Here is a 25,126-nt window from a genome sequence, read left to right as displayed (position 1 = left end):
TAAATTTTTCGAAGGCATGTCCAGACAAGCCCAAAAGGTATAAAATTGCTTTGGCTGAGCTGGAGAGAGCAGCACACACAGCCGAGGTAAATTCCTTGGAGCACATCAAGTAGAAGCAAAGGACAGACCATGGTCATAGCAAGCTTTCCCCTGGGAAAACGTGGGGGAAGAAAAAACGAAATTCCACCAGCTAAAAAGATTTCTCTGCCTTTATCTTTGCTCAGATAACATGGCATCGTGTATGTGTGCAGGTACAGCTGCACATATACAGACACAGAGACATCGTTTTGTCTGCTGAGCCTCCTCCTCTCGTTGTGAAGGCCGCCAACAATGCCAAGTGCAATCCAGTAGCTTCCCCCCCCAGCTCTTCCCAGGAAGAGTTATTTTGAAACTTCAAGCTTACCGCTCGGTAACAAGAGTGACCAAAGGAGGAAGAGCAAGAGAGGCGGGGTGGGAGGGAGCACGTTAGCAAGGGGAGGGGAGAAACCCGCCAAGACTAGTACAAAACGGTGCGTGTAGCAGCGGCGGCAAGCAGCAGTAGCGGCCGTGGCGACGGCGACGACGACGACGGCGGCGGCGGCGACGACGACGACGACGGCGGCGACGACGGCGGCGGCGTCGAGCCATGCGAGGACGGCACGGGGCCAGAGGGACGTCCCTACGGCCAGCAGAGTCCGGGGTGAGGCGGCGGGCCAGCGGGCCGGGGGCCGGGGTTCAGGCGAGGCACCTGGCTGCGAGCTTGATGCCGGCCGCGGAGGTGGCCCCGTCATCGCCGGGCGAGGACGCAGGCGGGCAGGCCGGTGTGGCCCCCGGCCGCGGGGCGCGGTGGGGCGGCCGGCCGGCCGCTTGCCCCAGGGGCCATCTGGAGGCTACGGCCAGGCCCGGCGCGGCGTCGTCCCCCCCGGCGGCGAGGAGAGGGGAGGGGAGGACAGTGCCGCAGGCCCTCGGCCCCCGGCTGGCTTGTCACAGGAGGGATCAACCGCCGCCCCCCATGCCTCTGCCGCTGCTGCTGCCGCGCTTCCCCTGCCCCGTCCCAGGCCTCGCCCCGATACCCCCGCCGCAGCTGGCCGACACCGCCGCCACCCCGCCGTCGCCCCTCTACACTTCGGGCGGCGCCTCCGCCTCGCCACAACACCGCAGCCCGAGCCCCGCCGCCAACTCCGCCGCGCCGGACGCGCAAATGAGCTTGCTGCCGGCCCGGCCGCTGCTCTTGCTGGGACTGCTGCAGATCGTCCTGGGCTGCTCTCTGGTGGCGCTGAACTTCTGGGCTCTACTGCTGAGTAGTTCCCCGCAGGTGAAGAACGCCTGCTCCTTCTGGGCCGGTTCCTTGGTAAGTCAGCAAAGCCGGGGCGCAGGGGTGGCGGGAGGATGCGGCGGGGCGGGAGGGTGGCGGGGGGTGCGGCGGGGCGGAGCGTGGAGGGGTGCGGCGGGGCGGCGGGGGGATGCGGCGGGGCGGGGCGGCGGGGCGGTGGAGGGGTGCTGCGGGGCGATGCGGCGGGGCGGTGGAGGGGTGCGACGGGGCCGCGGGGGGGGGGGGCGGCGAGGCGGCGCGGCGGGAGGTGCAGCGGGGCGGGGCGGCGGGAAGGGGCGGTGGGAAGGTGCAGCGGGGCGGCGGGGCGGGGAGGCGGGGCGGGGCGGTGGGGCAGTGGCAGGGCGGGGCGGCGGGGAGGTGCGGCGGGGGCAGCCGTTCCCGGTGCGCGCCAGGCGCGGGGAGAAGCCGCCGGCCCTGCCCGCGGTGCTGAGGTCAAGCTCGGGGTCACACGGGAAGCGTCGGCACGCACACTTCTGCCAATACTTTTACCAGGGTGATGGCATGAACCCCAAGGGGGTCACCAACGTGGAGACAGCTAGACTAACCACGTGTCACCTGGGGTATAGGTTAGCCTAAAAAACATGCTCATTTATTACAGAATCACAGAATCATTAGGGTTGGCAAAGACGTTTAAGATCATCAAGTCTAAACAATCAACCCAACATCACCAGGCCAAATAAACCATGTCCTGAAGTGGCATGTGCACACTTTTTTTTGAACACTTCCAGTGGTGGTGACTCCACCACCTCCCCGGGCAGCCTGTTCCAATGCTTGACCACTCTCTCAGTAAAGAAATTTTTCCTAATATCCAATCTAAACCTCCCCTGGTGCAATTTGAGGCCATTTCATCTTGTCCTATTCCTAGTTACTAGGCACTGGTGAGGCTGCACCTTGAATACTGTGTTCAGTTTTGGGCCCCTCACTACAAGAAGGACGTTGAGGTGCTCGAGCATGTCCAAAGAAGGGCAGTGAATTTGATGAGGAGTCTGGAGAACAAGTCTTATGAGGAGCTGAGGCAATTGGGGTTGTTCAGTCTGGAGAAGAGGAGGCTGAGGGGAGACCTTATTGCTCTCTACAACTACCTGAAAGGGGGTTGTGGTGAAGTGGGTGTTGGTGTCTTGACCTTCTGTTGCCCTCAGAAGGGAGTCGCCTACGACAATTACCCTCCTTTTTTTCTTAACAGAGCAAGCCTTGATGTGTGGGGCTGGCTGACTCACCCTAGGCACCCCCTGGATGGACCATGATCTTCCCAGGGAAAAAAAAAAGTGGATGAGCTTATGACGGCTCTGTAAAGAGTAGTGAGAGAAATTATTCCATCCCCCGTGGGGCCCTGGTGTAAACTGTGTCTTTATAAATACCGAACACAGAACAGTTTGTATTGCAGTAGTGAGCGGAGGTTAACAGGAGCAGGAGTAGTCAGATGGATGGTGCCCAGTCTGTGGGCCCCTGAGCGATGAGCAAGCCACGTTCTGTGGCAGCTGGTGTAAGCAGCCTCAGCTCACCCCTTGGTTTAAACATCTAAATTACATTTCCAGTGTCGTTCACAACCTGTGGAAATGATCCCCAAACCACTCATCATTGAGCAGTTCCTCTTCATGTGTACAACACAATGCTCGTCCCCAAAAGTATAGACAGCCTTCATGGTGGGGTGGGGGGATGGCAGTGAACCCACACCATCCAAAAGTGTGTGTTTGGTATCTGTCTTGTGATCTTCCATCTTCTTTTTTTTTCTTACCCTAGGCTAAAACAAGTTTAAATACATGTAAACTATGGACTTCCTCTGAACCCTGCACACAGAACCATGCTTATGCTTTTAAACTATTTTAAAATTACACGTGTAACACAGAAGTGTTCAGTCTCCTTAATAATGCAGAAGAGCGTTTACTTTTTTAATGCTAGCTGTGAAACAATAACGTATAAAGTCAGAAAAGTTTCCAGAAATGCCTTTCAGCTGTAACAGCATGACTGAAAATTTTAGTCCAGTAGCAACCTGGAAAAGTAGAGGCAACTAAAACCTGGAACTGAGGGTATTCCTGGGGGGTTTTTTGGTTGAATTTTTTTTTTTTTCATTCTAAGTGCAACATGTTGATTATGATGCACTGGTTAAGTGCAGATCAGGAAAACTTTGAGAAAGACTTTCTTTTCATGCATCTTGAAGCTTTAACAAATGTAATGAAAGAAGTCTTCTTGTCCTTAAGGCAAAACAGCAATTCACATCAGTATTGATACACTTTGTTATAAAATCATGTGACTATTTTGCACTTGCAGAATTAAAGAAATAATTTTTTATGAAACTGCAAGTTATGTATGTAGTTTTGCAACACCAGTGATTATATCAGTAGTTTTTTTGGCCAAGTCATTAAATCAGATTGATCATGTCAAGTGAATAAAGTTACAGAAGGGATTTATTAAAAGTGCTAGTGGGCAACTTCCTCTTTCTAATCTTCTTCCTTCTTTTTTAGGGTTGGAGTTTGGAGTGAATTGGCCTAGTCACAAAGTCGCACAAATTAAAAGTATACCTGCTTATTTGCGAGACCTGCTGAAAAACTGATTTGCCTTTCTTTATAGGGTTCCCAACCTTACTGTGAGAGAGTATTTGGGTATACTATTTGCTTCAATTCTACAGCAATGCTTTCTCCTTCCCGAATTGTTTTGGCCTTTAAGGTAAAGAGTCACAGGGTTCAGTTCTGCAGTTCAGCAAGTTTGCTCTAACGACCATGGCTGCAGAAGGGCAGGCTTTTACTTTCTCTTCTTTCCTTGTGCTGGTACTGGCATTCACCTGAGAAAATATCAGGGAGATAGTTTTGGTTCTCTTCAGGGTTTTTGGTAAGGGTCATGCTCTGGGAGTTCACCGAAATGCTTGGAAGAAGACCAGAGTCAGCACAGGAATGGGTACTCACAGGCACTTAATGAAGTGATGAAGTGGTCCCTGAGGATGGAGAAGAGAAAGCTGGTTTTCAGATTTGCTTAGCTATGTTGTGGAAAACAAGTACTCGGTCGGCTGAAAGTAACTTTTTAGGCAATCGTTGAGGTCGGAGTTGCTGGCATAACTTCTTGTCCCCATGCAGGTTTTCTGGGAGGAAAAAATAAGAAAACAGCAGATTAAAATTTGGTTATGTTATTTCACAGGATGCTCTTAGGAGTGAAGAACCTCATCAGCACAGGCTCTTACTTTCTGCTTTAAAGTGCCTCTCTGTATCTTCCTGGCATTGTTGTACCTTTCATCACAGCAGTGATAACCATGTAAACGGCATTTCATGAACAGTTGTTCGCTTCTTGGTGATGATGTGGTTTTTTATGTTGTAGGTAATCTTATCTGGAATCTTAGGCTTGATGACATGGAAGAGACCAGTGAAGTTTTTGGTAAGTATGGATTAAAACTTATTGTAAGGAAATTATCAGGAGATGATAGTGATTTAATAGTCATGGGTTAAAAAAAAAAATCACTTCTTTCTCCTTGAAAAAATAGACTATACTGTTGAGTCTCTCTTTTTAATTGTAGAATCATAATTATTGAAAGAGGAGTCAAAGCCCATGAAAGGCTATATTCTTTCCTGCACAAATGGAGTCCCCGTTAAGGGCAAGAGCAGACCACGTCTGGAGGAAGCATTAATGTTTACAGAGCACCTTTTGTGTTCGTGTAGGTGTAAGAAAGTGCTGGTTTAGTATAAATAATTTAGCTCTCTGAGGCAGTGCTGCTTAAGCTTAAACAGGCGAGTTGGTTTTAAAGCTTAGCTCAGTTGTACCGCTTCAGTGTCTGATAGCAGGTTTGAAAGCTAACCTAAGTATTGCCACCTTACAGTAAGAATCTAGTGTTACTGTTTCAAAAACAGTTGCATTACATTGCTCTGAGAGAAATAAATTGATGTGCGGGGTATATAAGCTGTTTCTGTTTGTAAGTGAAATCTGAAACTGTGTGGCTCTCAATGAGTTAGGACTTGAAAAAAAGTGGTTTTCAAGTGTTTGTTTGTTTGTTTATTGTTTGGGGTTTTTTTTTCCTCCTTACTGTCACTTCTGAAAACTTTTCCCAGGCCAAAGCAGTTTTTTATTTTTATGCAGTGCTTCTTCAGGATCCGCATGGTCATCAGTGAGGAGTACCAAGGATCAGATGTGTGAGCTGTGGGTGAATCGCTGTTTCTCAGTTGGTGCATTGGTTAGCACAGGCAGAGCAAAGCAAGTTTTCTGCCAGTTCTGTGGATAGAAAGAGGAGCTTGGTGTCTGGGGCTCCCAATCTGGAAGGACCATATTTTCATGAAAATAAGTGTAGATGCCACTGTCTCAAAATGCCTGAGGCTTGCACAGTGCTCCCTGTTTCTATACTGCGTGTGTTCTGTGCTGTTCCTACAGCGTGTTGTTGCTCTAGTTGCCTTTTGTCTGTTGTTGCTCTTTCACTCTTCCATATTCTCCTTGGTATAAACTTTATGGGCCCTTCCTCATTTTACTTAAACATGAAAGCACCAAACTCTTTCTGATCCTTTCATTTTTATCAGATGGTCTTTAGGGTGGTCAAGTGCTGGAACAGGTCGCCCAGGGATATTGTGCAGCAGATGGTGAAGTTTCTGAGATGAGGCTGATAAAAGCCCTGAGCAGCCTGTATGATGTCACAGCTGACCCTGCTTTAAGCAGGAGTATATAACAGAGTCTTCCAGAGCTCCCTTGCAGCCACAGTTATTCTATGATTATGTGATTCTATGAACCTGGGTTTGGTTTTTTCTTTCTCTTATCGTATGTGTATTTTATAGAGGTCTGATTTTTGAAAGCCAGATTAGATCAGACTTGACATTGGGAAACATTTCTTTACTGAGACCATGGTCAAACACTGGAACAGGCTTCCGGAAGAGGTGGTCGATGCTCCATGCCTGTCAGTGCCTTAAAAAGAGGCATTTGGACAATACCCTTAATAACATGCTTTAACTTTTGGTCAGCCCTGAAGTAGTCAGGCAGTTGGGCTAGTAGGTCCCTTCTAACTGAAATATTCTATTCTATTCTATTCTATTCTATTCTATTCTATTCTATTCTATTCTATTCTATTCTATTCTATTCTATTCTATTCTATTCTGTTCTGTTCTGTTCTGTTCTGTTCTGTTCTATTCTATTCTATTCTATTCTATTCTATTCTATTCTATTCTATTCTATTCTATTCTGTTCTATTCTGTTCTGTTCTGTTCTGTTCTGTTCTATTCTATTCTATTCTATTCTATTCTATTCTATTCTATTCTGTTCTGTTCTGTTCTGTTCTGTTCTGTTCTATTCTATTCTATTCTATTCTATTCTATTCTATTCTATTCTATTCTATTCTATTCTGTTCTATTCTGTTCTGTTCTGTTCTGTTCTGTTCTATTCTATTCTATTCTATTCTATTCTATTCTATTCTATTCTATTCTATTCTATTCTATCCTATCCTATCCTATCCTATCCTATCCTATCCTATTCTATCCTATCCTCTGTGCAAAAAAGGAAATTAGCATTATACATTTCATGAGGCTAAGGAAATCATGCACTGAACTAGCTACAGTCTGTCAAGGGCAAATTGTTAGTTTCTGTAAGCATATTTATTTTGGGCTAAATTTCTCATATATCTACCCTCTGGTAACTTGAACATTCATAACTAAAACTACAAAATGGATTCAGAACTAAAACTTATCCCTTTTCCAGCTGTGACTGCTCTCCCCTTTTTTTACTTCTTATACAAGGCCTTTTGCACTTATTTCTTGTAAATACACTTCTAATGGATTCCTCTCTCCCAACTTTTGGACTGAATCCCTTTTCCACTTGCCTGCACAGAGCCACCTCTCTGCTGTGAAGGATGCAGAGATCGCACAGCTGTCTCCCTGACAACCCTTAACTCAAGCAGGTTCCAGGTAGAAATGCCTTTATGCAGCCAGTGAGCTTTGGAAAGGATTGATTACACTTGAAGGTGGCTTTATAAGATTGCTATTGAACCTAGATATTTAGCATGTTGTGTACCTCTGCTAGAGCCATGCCAGAAATCTGAGGAGTGATATCAATTACCGTATTTTATTTTGCAGCAACTTATGTCAGCATTTAGTTGTCTTTAGGCAGAGACTTTGGACTGTCCTCTACAGTTAAAGTGTAAAGTTTGTGGGATTAAGTGATTGTTATTCTTTTTCATATATAGTTACATGTCAATCTACAAATGCTCTCTTGTTCCTAAGGAAGGGCTTCTTCTCATCTTTCTTTTTATGCAGAACTATTTTCAGTCACTCAGTTCAGTTTTGTAGTTTCTTCAAATTGTGCAAATACCCCCTGGAATTCTTCATATGTATCCAAGCTCCCCAAAAATAGCTTTTTTTAAGGGTAGATGTTTGAGCTCCATCACTTTGCCATCTCTCCTTCCCAGAGCTGGGTCTTGAACAGAATTACAGTGACTGGTGAGTGCTACATAATTTCTCCTGGTCAGCTGGTCCTCAGAGCAGTTTGTGGTAGGGTTTATGTTTAAGAACATGGTAATGCTGCTTCTCGTGGCTTCCTGTATTATCTTATTTTTAGTTTTGATTGCCAGTTTTGTGGTACTTAAGGAATTTTTAAATGCAATTCACATTTATCTTTGCCCATTTAAAAATAGTGATTCTTTCCAAAAGAAACGTGTTTGCTACTCTGATTCAGGATTTTAATCTCTGAAACCTGCTGTAGTTACACCTATTTGCCTGCAGCTCCTTTGCATGGCAGCAGCCTGGCTCCTCCACTAAAAGGGTGGTGTCTTGGCTCACAAAACCTTTCTTCTCCCTTTAGGTGATGATTTCTTACTGCCTGGGTTTGTTTCTTTGCGAACGGCCAGGCTGTCCTATGGCTGCCACTTCAGTTGGAGGCCTTGGTCATGGGGAAAAACAACCCAGCTGCTATTTGTCCCTGTGATGGCAAAGCTCTGGTGCTGCTGGCACTTGGAGAAAGCACAGGGCTGCGATGTCATGGGAAAAGAGCTGGGGTTGGGCCGTGGTGTCAAAGGCAAAGAGGGCTGCTGTGTTTCGGTCGCTCATGTTTTTCCCCTGGAGGGGAGAAAGGAAGGAAGACCCGTTAGTTACAGCTGTAGTGGACCTTCAGTAGCACCACCTGTGAGAGGAGTCCAGTGTCGAAGAGGGATGGCTGTGATAAGACCTTTTAGTAAATAAAATGGAGAGGCACATCTGCTGGTTTTTGCCACCCAGGCTTCCTTACAGCGTGGGAAGGTACTGGGTAAATAACAGGTCCCAGAGACAGGGTACTGCAAGACAAAATCAAATTATAATCATGTCTTTTGAAGGATGTTCTTGCAGGGCAGGCTTGTCCTTCAGCAATACAGCTGCTGAGAAGTCTTGGCTCTGAAATCTTAACTTGCTTTTAGTTGTCTGAGGCTTTTCTGTTCTGGGTATCAGTTGTCAATTGACTTCAGAAGCCAGGGTGTAACACTTAGGCTCTGAAGCTGATTTTTCTTCCAGAGAAGCAGCTTCTTCCTGTGTATGCCTGTCCAAATACATTTAATAGCGAAAGGGAAACTTCCCCCTGCAAAGTTGTTTGGGTATTGACTCTCGAGGGTTCTGGGCTCGACGTTACTCTCTACTTGCATAGAAGCTGGTTTCTTCCTCTCTGCTCCTAAACTCCTTCCTTACACAGGGCTTTAAATCTTATTTTTAAGTGAAAGAACCTAACTTCTTTCAGAAAGTGTATCAATTCCGCATTGTTGGCTTGATTGCATATGCATTGAGGGCAATTCACATATTCAATAGGCCATGCTTGCTGTATTAGCCTCTGTCCTTACTTCTATACCAGTTTGGACTAGCCAACACACTACTGTGAGTTTATATTGTATTTCCAGGTGTTGCCTGGAACCATACGTGCTTTGCTGAATGCAGAAGCATTCTGTTAGTGAAACGTCCTTTCCTTTCATCACGTAGAAATTAGTTGCGATCCCGTAGAGTGTGCTTTCTAGGAGGCTTTCTGGTTGTGGGGTTTTTTTTTTTTGACCAACTGTGACAAAGACTTCAAGTTAAGCATATCTCTGGTGTCTGCTCGGCGCTTGAGTTTTGCTGCTAAAGAGAAGATTTAGCTGTGATTGCATGAAAAGTGACAGGAGTGCAAGCGTGCAGGAAGATGCCAGGCTATTATGCTGGGTAGAGTGTAACTGCAGCAGTTGCAAGAGCTGGGGAGCAGGTTGGTACCCACAAATGCATGGGATCAAGAAATTAGTGGATGCAGGCTGGGTGAATGCAACTGGCTTTTAGCTATGTCAAGTGCTTTATGGTTCTGCTGTTAGCTTAAAGCACCCGACAGCTCACCAGAGCTCGGCACAGGCATAAGCACCCTAGAGGCACCTTGAGCACGGGGGAAGTGCCAAGGACATCCAGGTGGGCTTCCTCTTCTGCTCTCCATCCCTCCCTCCCAGGAGCCCACCACCAAGGGGTGCAGAGTCAGGTGCACATCCTGGCCTGGCCTCACATCTCTCTGCCCTGCCCTAGCTCCTACCAAGCCCCAGCTGGAGCATCTCCTACCCAGAGCCACATGCACTCCCTCTGCCCAGAATCATAGAATCATAGAATCTTTGGGTTGGAAGGGACCTTTAAAAGTCATGAGCAGGGACATCTTCAACTAGATCCAGTTGCTCAGAGCCCTGTCCAACCTGACTTGGAATGTTTCCAGGGATGGAGCATCCATCACCTCTCTGGGCAACCTGTGCCAATGTTTCACCACCCTCATTGTGAAAAAATTCTTCTTTAGGTCTAAATCTCCCCTCTTTCAGTTTAAAACCATTACCCCTTGTCCTATAGCTACAGGCCCTGCTAAAAAGTCTGTCCCCATCTTTCTCATAAGCCCCCTTTAGGTACTGGAAGGCTGCAATAAAGTCTCCCCAGAGCCTTCTCTTCTCCAGACTGAACAACCCCAACTCTCTCAGCCTGTCCTCACAGGAGAGGTGTTCCAGCCCTCTGATCATTGTCGTGGCCCCCTTCTGGACTCACTCCAACAGGTCCATGTCATTCCTCTGCTGAGGGCTCCAGAGCTGGACACAGGACTCCAGGTAGGGTCTCACCAGAGTGGAGTTGAGGGGCAGAATCCCCTCCCTTGGCCTTGGTCTTCTGGGCTGCGAGCGCACATTGCCGGCTCATGTCCAGCTTTTCATCCACCAGTGCCCCCAAGTCCTTGTCAGCAGGGCTGCCCTCTATCCCTTCATCCCCCAGCTGCAACCAAGATGCAGGGCCCTCATAAGGTTCTCATGGGCCCATTCCTTGAGCTTGTCCAGGTCTCTCTGGATGGCATCCTGTCCCTCAGGCATGTCAACCTCACCACTCGACTCGATGTTGTCTGCAAACTTGCTGAGGGTGCACTCGATCCCATTGTGTCATTGTTGAAGATATTAAAGGGAACAGGTCCCAGTACGGACCCCTGAGGGACAGCAGTCATCACTGATCTCCATCTGGATATTGAGCCACTGACTGCTACCCTCTGGATGCAACCATCCAAGCAATATGTTGAAACAGCTTCTATTTCACGTATAAAACTGGCTAATTTCTTGTTGACAGTACCCTGTGTCGAACACAGATGAAAAGCTTTCTTCTTATGAAGTCCCTATGCCTACCAATTTTCTTTTTTTTTCAAAGTAGTTTAATCAAAAGGGTAACTGAGATAGTCTAGAGAAAAGCATAAGAAATGGTGTTGATTCATTTGAGTTCTGAGCAAGGAGTTAATTTCAAAAAATTATTAAATTTTGTGTTTGTACAGAAAAACAAATGGCACTGAAAGTACTTACTAACATTAAAAACTTCTTATCTGTGGTTTTATGATATTTATAAAGTTAGGAAAAAATACTGTTCCTCTTAATATTGATTGTTCTCAGTATGTCGAACACAAAATAGTCCCAATCCTATTCAGAGAAGTACTAATAGCTACTTTAATTATTGGTTATTTGAGGTTAAAACCTACCTTGTGTGATAATGTTATCGTCAAGCTTCTGTAAAGCCTACTAGTAATGAGATGTTGTAATTTAAGGAATGAGCTTGCACAGTAATGCTTTTTGGCTCTTGTCCATTCAGGGGTGATTATTTTTCCCTGAACCTCCGTAAACGGGATCATAATTTGTGCAACAGCTCTGATTTATTTTTATTCCAGCTTCCTAGGTAGCTAAGCATGGTACGTCAGCTAAATTAATTTGGAAAGCAATCGCTGTCTTTGTGCATGTTTAGGAAGTCCTTATTGCTGGATCTGCTGTAAAGTGGTCTGGAGCAGACCTGAGCCAGTGTCCCTCATGATTTCCCTCTCTTCCTCAGGTTCTGGTCACCTCCTGCATTTTTAATTTAGGCCACTTTGATATAAAGGAATCTGAGTGAGCAGATTGTTATTAACAATTATTCTTTTGGGCATTAAAGGTCTGATAACTTGCTTTGTAGGATTGAGTGCTCAAAATGTAAACATGTCAGGGGAGAGATCTGTTATTTTTATTTGTCTCTAAAGTAGCAGTCTTACCTATAGTGCTCTCTCCTGAAGTACAGAAAAATTTTGCATGTATGAATTGGGACAGTAAAGTTCTTACATGTGTTTAAGATTCATACCCCAAGTCTCACCTAAGGGCTCATTGCAGATTGTAAGGGCATACATGAAAGTAGGACTTCATTTTATCCACTGCTTCTGCTTGTCCTTTTTCAAGCACTCTATTACTCCTGCCATTGCTGGTCTTTCAGGTGGTTTATAAAACTGAAAGTATTGTCCAGTTTATGAATGGAGGTGTTCTGGTTTTAGTAGCCAGGAGGAAATAAAATCATATAACCGAAGTCCCTTAGGTGTCTCTGTCCTCACTGTAGTGGGACAAATATTTTTCATTTCTTTATGCTGCAAATTAGTTTGGGAACTTATATGCAGAATGAATGTTGTCTTAAGATGTTTCCTCTTCAGGTTTCTTACTGATCTAGATGTGTTGGGAGGTAAACTTGATGGAAGGATATTACATACAGTGGAAGTTGGACAGCTTGCAAATCATACTTTGCACTCCAGAAAAACCATTAGCTGCCTGTAGTTTTCAATAGTTGCATGTATTTTATTACTGCACAACTAGTGCAGTATAAGGAGAGAGAGAAGACAAAGGTGTTTGGAGTAACCATCTACTGGGTTAAAATAAGACATCCTGGGGCACTGAAGTCACAGGGAATTTTGAAAAGAAGGGGGGTGGTGTTCCCAGCTTCGGTTTGGGAGTGGGATTTACACTGCCATATGTTCTTAGATTCTAGTTCGTGATTCTGATCCCACTGCTGTTAACTTTGTTTTGACATTCCAGGCTAACCTGTTTATTCTGCTGTCTATCATCTGTTTTCTGCTGAACCTGGCTGGATTTATAGTAGGATGTCAAGGCATTCAGTTTGTGTCCAGAGTACCCCGATGCGATTCGGTGAGCAGACATACTGATTTACACGTATTTCTTCACGGCATGCCTCATAAGCTTGCCATGCTGGGATCACAAAATGTGCTAACGTAGAGGTGCAAGTAATGCAGCTACAGCGTGGTGGTGGGAAAAAACGAAAGCTCTCCGTTTCAGCCCTTGATCCAGTTCAAATTGTGAACAGACACTGAAATCTACAACAGCATTTTTATTGTCCGAGTTCCTAAACGCTTGGGTTTTTTGAGTTGGAGTCTTCATAAGGTGTTCAGGTCCTAAAGCTCCTAAAGCTGTTTTGAAAGGTTTTCCTCCTCATTAGAAGACCATACTTAGCCCAGAAATGGTTTTGTTTTACTTCGTTGAGAGCTGGCCTCTGTTTTCAGGGTCTGAAGACACAGCTGATTCGGTATATGGTATAAAGCTTTCTGGATAATTTTATGGGGCCATGTAGGAGAGAATCCAAAATACATCTTTAGAAAATCCCTGTTGCCAGCATTATACACTGATTTTAATGTCATAGTCATTAAAGAACTGGCATAAAGGATTTTTATAGTAACGTGACAAAGATAAACTGTTGAAAAAAGCCTGAGTGGATACTGGTGAGCTACCTACAGAGAATTCAGTCAGTATAATCTATGGGTGGGATTATTTTTCCTGGTTTGCCTCACCTGGTGAGGACAATTTGTGTTGATATCTTACAGCAAGAACTGTGAGGAAAAAAATTAAGATAGACCAAATCATAGTGGCTTTTCTTCTTCTTGAGGAAGAAACAATCTGCACAAGAAAGACAAAAAATTCAAAAGATTTTTCTCAAATGGGTGTCATCGGAAGTAGGAGAATGTCTATTTATGAACCAGAAACCATGGAATAATTGAAATTGAATGGTACAGGTGATAAAGATGATCATGTTTAAAGCCTTGAAGGACTTCAAGGGTTAGTGGAAAGATATTTGAATACTTATTTTCATTAATTTTTTGCTTCAAGAAAGCTATTATTCTTTCCATAACATGCCAGTAGGTGTTTTGCAGTGCGAGTTCACGATTACAAGCACTGGGCAATCGAGGTTCATCCAATATCAATGTGCTGAAGTAGTACTAAGAACTAATAATGTTATTCCATAAAAGATGTTTAAATGTTTCAGTAAATTTGGAGCCCTCTGTGGCTGGAAGCATAAGGTACAGCCAAAAGGCATTCCTGAAATCATAAATTATTCTGTAGAGTGGTTTATGTAGGTGGAAAACCTTTGACGCTATGACTCTAGAGAGTTTGACAGCTAAAAAACCCAATTATCTCTAGATACAGAAACATTGAATTTCTGCTTAAAAACTAAGATTACAACATTAATTTGAAAGTTACAAACAATAGTGGTGTACATATGTAACTACTACTGATTTGACTAGGTTGAAATTATAGTTGTGGGTTTCATTCCATCCATAGAGGTGCAAAATATACTCATAAATCAAAGAAAACCTGTACACTCCATATCAGAGGCTTATACCTCAGTCAAAGAAAGAATTTCCAAGCTGCTATGCATCTGAAGGAGCATGGATACTAAAATTGCTTAGCAATCAGTGCAGCTTTGATTACAGCTAAGTTGTATTTAAATATCTTGAGCTTATTATCAGTAATGCTTCCTTTTCAAAGGAGAAGTATGCGTAATATAGCTTTATAATGCATGAATGATTGGTGTACCAAACTGTACAAATTTCATTTGACGAGCCTGTATTTCCAGAATGCTTTGCAGTCAGAGGTATAGTTTGACACATAGGCTCTATATTATACAGGAAAGAATGTTGCATAAAACAGATAAAAAATTAAGAAGTGGAGTTTTGTGTTGTTAAAGGTGAATATGGGTGATAACAAAATCTGTTTCTGCTGTGAAGAATCTCATCTCACTGGATGCGCAGAAGAACAGACTGCACTGATGCTATACCGTGTGACGTTGTGCAGTGTTGCTTACCATCTGCTCAAGGTACCCTGCACACGCTGCTTACGTGACTGCTTTGATAATGTCCACACTTGTGTGACAGTGCAGTGCTGAGGTGACTGCTGTATTTACTGTGAAAAATTCCATTATTTTTCTGGTCTTCCACACTGTTCAGAAGCTCTTTGTAGTTCTGTAACGGCCTTTTTGTTGCCCTTCACCTCTGGGTTTTGACCAGTGCATTGCAATATGCGCTTCCTGTCCTTCCTGTGTTTTATGCAAACCAAAACGACAGCTGAATTCAGACAACGTTACAGGGTAAATATGGTATAAATTTTAGCTAATGATTTGATGCTTTCACTGGTCTTTTGATCTTCTTAGCCTTTCTTGGCTTACATACTACTAAAATGCAACTTCCAAGCAGCATCATCTTCAAATATAGTGCTTTAATGTTTCTTTAATGGTGATTATCTCACATTTGGTGAGAAATCTGGATTTCCCACAGAAAAGTTAAGAGGAAGGTTATAATTCTTGGATGAATAGGTGGACTATAAATCACATCTGAGCAGTATTAAGCCCTTCTAGATCTCTGTCAGGACACACAATAGGGCAAAACAAGCTTTTGCAAGTAACTGCAATCTTGGAGGTTACCTGACCTGAAGACTTCATCACATATGCTCCTAAGAAGTAATTCTCATGGTCATCCTTGTGTTTCCCGTGTTTGTTTTTGCTTGTTTTTATTACTATTATTTTGACATTTACAAATACCTTGATTTAATCTTTCGGTTTCCATCATCTTCATGTTCTTCAGAAAGTTCTCTTTGCACTTTGTGCCCTGAATGCTATCACCACCACAGTTTGCTACATAGCGGCTACCCTGCATTACTTTGAGAGTTTTTCTACAAGAAGATCCTGCACTGTAAGTGAGCGCAAGGCATTGCCCGCTATAAGCAGCGGTACTAGTGGTATCACGAGATTACAGCAATTTTTTGTATCTAAGAAGGTTTTTAACAGAACTTTCCTTTGATTAGGATGAATCTCAGCTGGAAGACCAAGATGATGTTTTGGATCCTGATGATTTTGTCCCACCTGTGCCACCTCCCTCCTATTTTGCAACTTTTGATTCATGTGGCGCACAAGTGAGTCACAGGTAAACCTCTACAGTCTCTTCCTTTCTTTTAGTGTCTCTGGAAACACTGCATAATCTTAATTTTTTTAAAGACCATTCTCTCTGTTGTTAACGGAAAGAGGTTGGTGACTTCAGGAAAAAAAAAAAGGGAAGAAAAAACCTGTTGAATTAGAAGGTAGTGTAAATACAGTGTGGATGAGAGGTATAATTTTGTGGGTTTCACTTTAGATTCTGTAGGAACTGTTCCTGGGTAAGAGAAATACCGTAATTTGACAGGGCCGAAAACTTTTACGATGCTGCCGGGAGCTGGCCAGGGCGGCGACAGAAAGCCCCGCGCGACCACTTGGCAAGGCTTGTGCGAGAGCTCCCCGAGTGGCAGCCTGGCCGCCCACAGGTCTTCCTGCCGGAGTGATGCCCCTTCTCTCTTTGGCAATTAGGGCTGACTGAAGGGTATGTTTTGATTGTACAATTTGATGCAATTTGACATCTGATTGTCACAATTTGACCTTGTGAGTGGTCAGGCAGGGTTCGCACTGGTGTTACTGCTGGGCTTCTCGGCAGTGGCAGCGGCAGGATGGAGCAATTTAAAAATCAGCAATTTAAAATGTAATAAAAAGCAGAGTAAATTGAGACACTTTGGGTAACAGACTCCTCTAAAGACTGTGTGAGGAAGGTCCCCTTGGCAGCTCTGCTGTTGACCACCACGCTTTGTTCCAGTGTTAATGGGGTAATGTAAACTTAATGCTATCAAAATCGGCATTTGCCAAAAAAAGTTTCTCCAGGCACTGTTCTGATTTCTTCCCACTCAGAGCTACCTCCTAAGAGGAAAATGATACAGCAAAAGGTCTTTGGGATTTCTGCTGTATTTCAGGTTTCAGAGAGCTCTTTGAAAACTGAGAAGTAAGGTTAACCATGAGGTACATTTGCCTCATAACAAGCCTTCGTGAATTGATCAACTATAACTTTCTTAGCCAAGCATCATCACAGAAGTAGACATTAGTTTGAGTTTGCCTTTTTCCATGCAGCTGTACATGAGATCGTAAGTATCTTGAATTTCAGGTATAATTAAGACTTTAGTAGTTCACAAAAATCTGAGCTAGGCTATCGCATTTTGAACTACCACCTGTATTTGAATCTTTTGAAACAAAACTGACTCTCTGGGAAGTAAAACTGAAATGAGTTGGGCACAGTACTGCCCAAAGATATTTGTAGCTCTGGTGAGCACTTTGGAGAGGCACGTCCTAAGGAGTGATTTGGGAAAACCTCTTGCAGCTCTTTGTGAGTTCATTAGCTGTGACTGAGATCCCAAAATCTGAGCTGGCATGGGAAAACCAGTGGACTTTGGTAGCTGATGATGTTTTTCTGCAGCCAGAAAGCCATACTGATGGAGTTGCTCAGTGTTGTTTGTTGTTTGTTGCAGGATGCTTGGTTCTGATGTGATTCCATCGCCCCATAGCTACGGAGCGCGAATCAAAGACCTGGAAGTGTTCTGCCCTCTGCGTGTACCTCCTCCTTATGAAGCTGTGCAGAGACGTCTCAGCTGTAGGCAGGTATGACCCACAGGAGTTTATAGCATAACTTGTTTTTCTATTATAAAAAGTCAGATTGCACTGACAGAGGCACGGTAAACATGAGTCAGGTATCTTTTCATTTCAGAATAGCAGGAGAATATGTTTTGTTACAAATGTGGCCTGCTGTAAATTTCACATAAGTTTTTAACTAGTCACTTACCTTTATTATCGAAAAGTTTTCCTCAATTGGAAAACTGTGTCCAAGCATGGGAGAAGGAGCAAAATACACTGTGAAGCACCCTTGTTGCTGGTTATTCTAGAGGACGCCGGTGCTGCCTCCTTGTTTTACTTCCCTTCCACACCTGCACTCCTCCCATGTGGGACTAGGTCAGGGTTTTGCTGTGCTCACTGATCCTTTTTTCACTGCTGTTTTCAGAAGACAGCTGCTTTTTCCCAGAAAATACTTAGGAGGCTAAAATTGGCCGACCTGGGTGGTGAACGTGAATTTTAGACATTCACTAGTCTTGTTTTTGCAGTGGAATTAAACATGTATCACATAGTCACCGTGCAGTTAAGCAAAAGCATTCACTTTCTAAGGTGATGTTGCAGTTCTTAGAAAGTACTGGAAAAAAGATGTTGGCTTGTGAGTTTTTAACTCTTCTATTTTATTCCAGGAACGTGCACTGCAAATACGTGTCATGGAAGTTGTTGTTGATTTGAGGGAATTGAGTTATGGGTGGAGCTTTCAAGGTAAAAAATACATTTTAGGATTTATTCTAGAACAGTTCTACCCAGCCCAGATGACGTAATGTAGCAGTAGCATTATTATTTCTTTGAAAGACTGCCACCATATTGCAAGCCAGAGATACAGAATCGTGATTGTTTCGGACAGCAGGAATAGGCATTAATGTTTAAAATACATAAAAAGTTGTTTGCTCTTAAGATACGAAAAGAAAGATATATTTCCTTCTTAGTAATCTGCAAGTTAATTGTCGACTCTATGTCCATATGTTGTAAGAAATCATGTCCAGCTCCAGTGCTTCCATTTGTTTTGTACACCTGATGGTGCCTGTTGACAATTTGTTGCTGATGAAAATAGGAAGCGGATAAAATGATGCTGTGCTGTAAGATAAATGTGGGAATTACTCTTATTCAGCCTGCGCTGGAAGAATTACTAAATAGCTTCTGCATAATGGTAAGGACATAGCTAGACTACATGTAGAGACCACATCAAGCTTGTTCAGCATTGTTTTAGAAAACCATGGAAATGGCTCCAAGTTGTTCTCAGCCTAATATTTGTTGCAGTGTGCACTTGCGGTTAAACGTTATTGGCTCCCAGATAAGTCACAGGCAGCTTTTCCAGCACAGCCCTGGTGAAAATCTGTTTCATTTGAACTTGCCATTATGGGGCAGATTGTCTTTTGTGCAACAGATGGCCATGTGCCCATCTGCACAATGTTCACCCTGCAAGCATATAGAGAGCAAAGACACTTGGGGGAAGGGGGTGGGGAAGCCCCAAATCTGTGGCTTCTCTTCTGCCAACCTACCTCTCAAACTATAGGAAAACTTTGGTGTGAAGTTTATCAGCTGAAATTGTCCCTACTATGTGGTGGCAGGAAAAAAAAGGAATGTTTACATAAAACCATACTTTAACCAAATAACGAGTCTTTAACAGTTCTCTGGCAGTCTACCTGAAACTTCTGAAAACAAGTGCTTCGATGCTCCTTGTACCTCATCAGTTGTGATAACCAGAAAGAAATTTAGAAGAGTTGTAGAAAAACTTTAGTTCTCAAAGACTTCTCATTGATAAGACTGCTGTTGCTTTCTCCAGGCACTTTGGGCACAAACAAAAATAGGGTATCTAACATAGGGCTGAACTTATGAGAACAGAAAACAGGAAAAGAATACTATAGAAAATGCAAGTGTTGTGAAGGAGAGTCATAAAAGTAAAAAAAAAAAAAAAAGCCATGATGAGGCATTGTTTGAGTTTTTATTTTAAAACTTTCTTGGCAAGCAAGCAGACCTGAGCACATGTGATAAATTGTACCTTCCTCCCCACCTTCTTAACTGGTTAGTCTGTCTTTTTTTCCCTCGTAATAAAAAGGCCTGTAAAGAGACATTAAAGGCTCAGCCCGGCTGTTGAATTCAGATAAAGAAGAAAGTGAGCATCTTAATGAAGAAAATTAACACTGATGCTTCTAGATGCCAAGGCTTCCTAGGGGCAGTGAATTTAAGAAAAGGAAATATGCTGAGCAGTATCTCTTCCTTTATTTATATTTGGGGAGGTGTACTGGGTCTGTCCGGGATGGAGTTAATTGTCTTTGCAGCAGCCCATATGGTGCCATTTTGGATTTGTGACCAAAACAGTGTTCGTAACACACCGATGTTTTAGCTCTTGCTAAAAGCACTGCGGCTTCCTCCACCTCTTACTCTGCCCCCCACAGTGTGTAGACTGGAGATGCACAAGAAGTTGGGAGGGGCCGCAGCTGGGACAGCTGACCCCAACTGACCAAAAGGATGTCCCATGACATATAATGTCATGCTCAACAATAAAGACTTGGGGGGAGTTTTCCAGGGTTGCCATCGCTCAGGGACTGGCTGGGCATCAGTCAGCTGGTGGTGAGCAATTGCTTTTGCATCACTTGTTTTTGTTTGGTTTGGTTTTTTGTCACCCTCCCTATGCCAAGCTGTCTTTAACTCAGCCCACGAGTTCTCTTACTTTTACCCTTCCAGTTCTCCTCCCCATCCCACTGCGGGGGGAGTGAGTGAGCGGCTGTGTGAGGCTGAGCCGCCTGCGGGGGTTAAACCACAGCGGGAGGGCAATACAAAATGAGGGGATATGTTGGAATTGTGGCAGAGTAACTCTCCATGGGCTGTCTCAGCTGATGTAGAGTGACAGTCTGTAGATAAAAGCTGAACTTGAGGTCTATGCCAGCAGCCTGTCGCGACAGGGCATTTGTGTATGACACCATGATTCCCTGCTGCAGGAGAAGCTATAAGCTTCTCTGTGCCAGCTAAAACAGTTTTACCGACTTCAGAAGAACTCCTGTCAAGCAAAATGAGACTTTCCCTGCTGACTGTAGTAGGAAGACATGCAACCTTCTACTGATGGCAGGGGATGCTTGGCAGCTGGCCTATATCACCACATACTAGGTATCTGCATTTCCAGTATGCACCAGCTTAAGCCTCTGACATCTGATACCTTAATATTATGAAGAATTATTGCAAAATCATGAAATAATTGTTTCATTCATCTGTTTATTATTATAAACAAACAAACTTCTCCAGAGTGACAGCAGCACTGTACCTCAAGGACTGACTGCTAGCACAGCTCCACTGATGTTAAAAGGTTTATATTGGTGATGGATTCTTTAATCCTGCCTCATTCTTGTTCTGCCATGTTTTGGCTAGTTTCTGGGTCCCACTTCCTGACTTTCCAGACTGTTAGCTGCTTTATATAGGTTGTGTCACTGTTTCTTCTCTTTAGAGATTCTAGGTTCCATTTGTGTAGGAGATAAGGTGCTGCGCTCAACAAGTACGTATTATCCAAGCCTTAATTTTCTCAAATGCTCCAATCACTGGTACATTTCTGTTAGAGTAGCAGCACAAACATTTGTCATGTTCTGAATAAGAGACTGTTTACATTAATTTGGCTTTTTGCTCTTGTACGAGCAAGAGCACTGTTTCCTGTAACATGCCAGGTGCCATCAGGTGGAGGTACTGAACCAGGCTTAGTGAGAAATACATAGCTTCATCCTGTCCTGTTCACTAAAAGGCAGTTGTGGCAATCAGAGCATATAATTTCACCCTAAGGAAAAAGAGGAATGTTGATTAATTGGAAAGATGAAACACATGACAAGAATTCAGAAAAATCTTTATTTTCATAACGAACCTTTTTTTTAATTCCCTTATAGGGACTGGTGACTAATTTATGAGCTACCTACCTGCAAACAGTGACTGAACTCTGTGATCATATGCTGTCGTGTCTTGGTACAACTGCTTATATGCAGTTGTGTTTCAGGCTCTGTGAGATTTAGTTTTCTCTCCAAGAAAGCTGTAGCTCCCTTCTCTCCGATCAGGTAGTTTACAGTGATGTTTGTACTAGGCAAAGCTGTATTTTTTTGCTACTCCAGTTGTATAAGGCTGAACAGGTTTTTGCAAATGTTTAAGCTGGCTTTAGACTGGTGTTACTGGTGAGTGTGGGCATATGCACACATACATGCACCTCTAGGCTTTTGTGTCCAATCATTACAACTTTGCACAAAAAAAATCAGTAATAATATCTAATATCAGCTTGTACAGATCTGCTTTGTTCTGACTGCTTTCCTTCATCTTTGCTATTCCTGATTACTCAGGTGAAGAAATTCCTGAGTCTTCCAGCAGAGTGAGCTTTTTGCCTTCAAACTCAAGCGTGGTGCCTGAAGAAAACACACGCAGGATAGCCTTCAATTTCTTGTGGAAACAGTCTGAAGGTGACTCTATGCTGCACTGCTGGTTGCTTCAAGGTGACTTGCTTTTCTCTATCAGTGCTTATGATGTAATGAGTCCTTAAAAGAGCAGTTGTCAGAAGGCTAGTACCTTTAACGTAAGTACCTGTAGAAATCACCTACTGTCTCCAAACAGAGTACCTACCTTACAGCAAACAGTTTGTGCTTTGCTAAATCTTCTCCACCCAGCACTTTAGTCTTGCTGCTCTTTAGGCTTTCACATCTAGGAACGGGGTCTGTAGCAGGCATTGCTAGTTTGGGGAGGGGGAAGGGATCGTGGAAGATGAGGAGGAGGGAGCATGTAGGATTTCCCAGTGTATTTGTACACTGGCATCTAAAGGCTTGAAAAGGCAGTTGTCAATGTGATCAATCTAAAGCAAAATTAGCTTGAGTATTTGGTATTAGCCTATAAATTTGCACCCCTGTTCTCACTCATCATAGCATCAAAAAACCTCAAAACTCAACACAAAAAACCCACAGTGGAGAGCTGGTGAAGTCTGTTGCAGCTACTTTGGTGTCAGTGATCCAATTCAGTTGCTGTGGGAGAACTTCTGGTGCAGTGGTAGAGTTCTGATTCTGTTGACAGTCTTAAAAATCCAGTGGTCAAAAGTCTCACAGTTTTTATTAGAGGATGTTGGAATTCCCACTAGTAGCTGTTGATGCATATTAGCACTCACGAAATATAAGCAGGGAGTGGGCATGTTTATTACAACCATTTATTTTGAATATTGGGAGCATGCCTATCTGGATTACACTTACTATTTTGTGGAATGTTTTCATGTCTCTGCTACATCATGTGTTTTCTCTTTTCTTCCTCTCGACCTCCACCACAGCACCCCAGAGAGCCTATTCGTAGCTGTGAAAGCGGAGCAGAGCGCTTCTGCTGTAGAGTCCCTCAGTCAGAAGCATTTGGGTGCTTTAGGCTTAGTGTAACTGAGGTCTGTTCAGTACTCGACCTGAGAGTTACATACACGAGTGCTGCAGAAAGGGAACTCGGCTGGAACAGAACAACGGAAGTTGCTTCAGCTTAGTGCTCCTCTTGCTGGAAAGTTTTCGATATTCTCCTGGTATTGTTGTGTTTGGCATGAAGCCAATGTTAAAGTGCTTCTTGAACAACCTGTTGGTACTCTTAGGGCCAAAAATTGATCATTGTTATTTAGGCCAAAGGCAGTGGATTTTTATTTGGACTAAAGACAGTGGACTTGATTCGCTGCTGCCCTTTGTTTAGTCCTTGCAGGGTAATTTTGATTTTTAAAAAAAAAAATATTAAATTTCCACTTTGTAGTATTACTAGTTTCCAACTTGACAAGCAATTATTTTCAGATATTTTCTAGCTAGCCCTCTTGACTGGTAATAACTAAGTTGCAAAAAGTTTAGGAGACATCATAAAAGCCTTCAAGCTTTGCTTAACCTGCTTTGTATACCATGTGTTAACATTAATACTCAACACTCATTTCAGACCTATTCAGAATAGAAGCAAAAAAGAAAGGAACCAATGTATACAAAATGGCAAATAGTTTTCCCAGAAATGTCCCTCCAGACCCTTTGACATGTGATATGCACTCAATCATAGCTATGTACTACTCTTTCACGGGCATTTTCTCCAGTGTAAATCCAATACGGAGTGAGTCTTGCGTGCTGCCCTGACCACACCAGACCATTATGTTTTACGTGGTTGAACTGTGCACTGCATCATCACTGAATCAGGTTTGAAATCTCAGGGGATACTTGTTGAACAGTACTGTGAACCAAGCGGATTTTTTGCTTTGTTTGGTCTTTGTCTTTATGGGCAGTGCTCAGCCGTAAAGCTGCAATTCAGGCTGAAATAAAATCAGAACTCGGCACTGTCACTTTGCGGGAGAATGTGAGAGCAAGACCTTTGAGGGGAAGATGCCGGCCTTTGGTAGACTACAAGCCTTACACCAACACCAAACATCTTGTGGAGTGGATCCTGGAGGAGCTGACCTGCATCACGGGCCCTGAAATATATGAATTGCTGGAAAATATCAAGTTTATTTTAAGATCAGCTGAGGAACATATAGCAGAAGATATCACCAGTGCCACCCTCCTTGAGCAGGTACTTTTATTACTTGTGTTTATCAGGTGATGTGGAAACCCAAGCTGTATAGGCTTACTGTTTGCCACTCTGCTTTGTGTGTCAAAGTTTTTGAACCCAATTAGCTTCCTTCGGTACTTTAGTTTTATTTTGGGAGTGTGTGAGAGGCTGTGCAGCTATGATGTTTCTTCCTTTATCAACGACACAGCCAGGCAGGTTATCAGAAGACTGAAAACGTGAGTATTTAAAAGCTGAAGGAGATGGGCTTCTGTGGTAGAATCATGAACTGTAAGTAACATGACAGTGTTTTGTACTGAGCGTGGCAGGGGAGAGGCAAGAGGTGTTATAAAGCATTAATTGCATAAAGCAATTCTAAAGGCTGACAAGGAAATTTTTATGTCAACCCACTAGAAGCAACTTTTTGTGATTGGCTCCCAGGACAAAACTGAGACCTAGAGTACTAAGGGGAAAAAAGCAGAAAGTAGAAAACATGTGCTTACATTAATGGAATGAATATTCAGAAGTTTCAGACATTACAGACTTCATAAAAGAATTGTATTGGTAGCTTACAGACCATTTGGATAAATGAGTTGATTCATGCATGTAACAAGTGATTTGCTGTGACAACTGGTTTTGGTTTGAGTTCTCATGACAAACACATCAAAAATTGTAATTTAGGCTCTGCAGATAAAGGGAGATTTCCTACTGCAGCCTACAGGCAACAAAAGCCTCAATAAATTTGACAGAAACAGATGAAAAAAAAAATCTGATGAAAATCTAGTTTATCACACTGGTCTAAAGATTATTCCAGGCCAGTGGCTTCTGCAGCAAGCAACATCTAGATTCCTATCAAGCAATACCTGACATGCCATCGTTTGGGGTGAGCTAATTCTTGCATAGCTTTAAAAATAAACAAAAAACCCAACAGAACACCACCAAACAAAAACCTCACTCCTCTTCCCAAATGGGATTGCTTTTCCCATGCCTCCTTGACAAATAGCAGTTTTAGTCTCAGCTTTTTTTTAATTATTCTTTGAAAATAAACAGACAGCACTACAACTAGCTTCTTCCTAGTTGGGTAAGAAATTATTTTAATGGAACAAGAGCCTGAAAACAAATCTGATTTACATTTTTTTGTTGTTGTTGTTTTCCCTTTCTAAAGGTGATTGCACCTGCCCAGCAAGCTGTGCCGTTGAGTGCTGATGTGTTACCTGGATTGCTGCACGTGGAGAACTGTGGTGGCCTGAGTACTTTCACCACAGATGATGAGCTGGCAGAGAGGGAGATCCTGAGAGCAGAAGATGAACGGCCTTGCAATCTTATTGGCATTGTCAGGGAAACTACACTGTGA

The 25,126-nt window shown here is 43.5% G+C and overlaps 1 protein-coding gene across 1 annotated transcript; it reads left to right on the top strand.

Moving 5' to 3' along the window:
- Positions 1-480: 480 nt before the first annotated feature.
- ENTREP1 (endosomal transmembrane epsin interactor 1) lies at positions 481-25,126 on the top strand (the record flags this gene model as incomplete). Its single annotated transcript, XM_082013303.1, has 11 exons — positions 481-1,330; positions 4,619-4,675; positions 12,570-12,680; positions 14,512-14,640; positions 15,404-15,511; positions 15,624-15,742; positions 17,142-17,271; positions 17,907-17,982; positions 21,588-21,737; positions 23,513-23,796; positions 24,938-25,126. Exons 1-11 carry the CDS (start codon positions 626-628, stop codon positions 25,124-25,126), a joined length of 2,058 nt encoding a protein of 685 aa, XP_081869429.1. The 5' UTR covers positions 481-625.

This window comes from Phaethon aethereus, assembly GCF_964289735.1.
Source record: "Phaethon aethereus genome assembly, chromosome: Z".
NCBI lineage: Eukaryota > Metazoa > Chordata > Aves > Phaethontiformes > Phaethontidae > Phaethon > Phaethon aethereus.
This window is presented reverse-complemented; position numbering and strand designations above follow the sequence as displayed.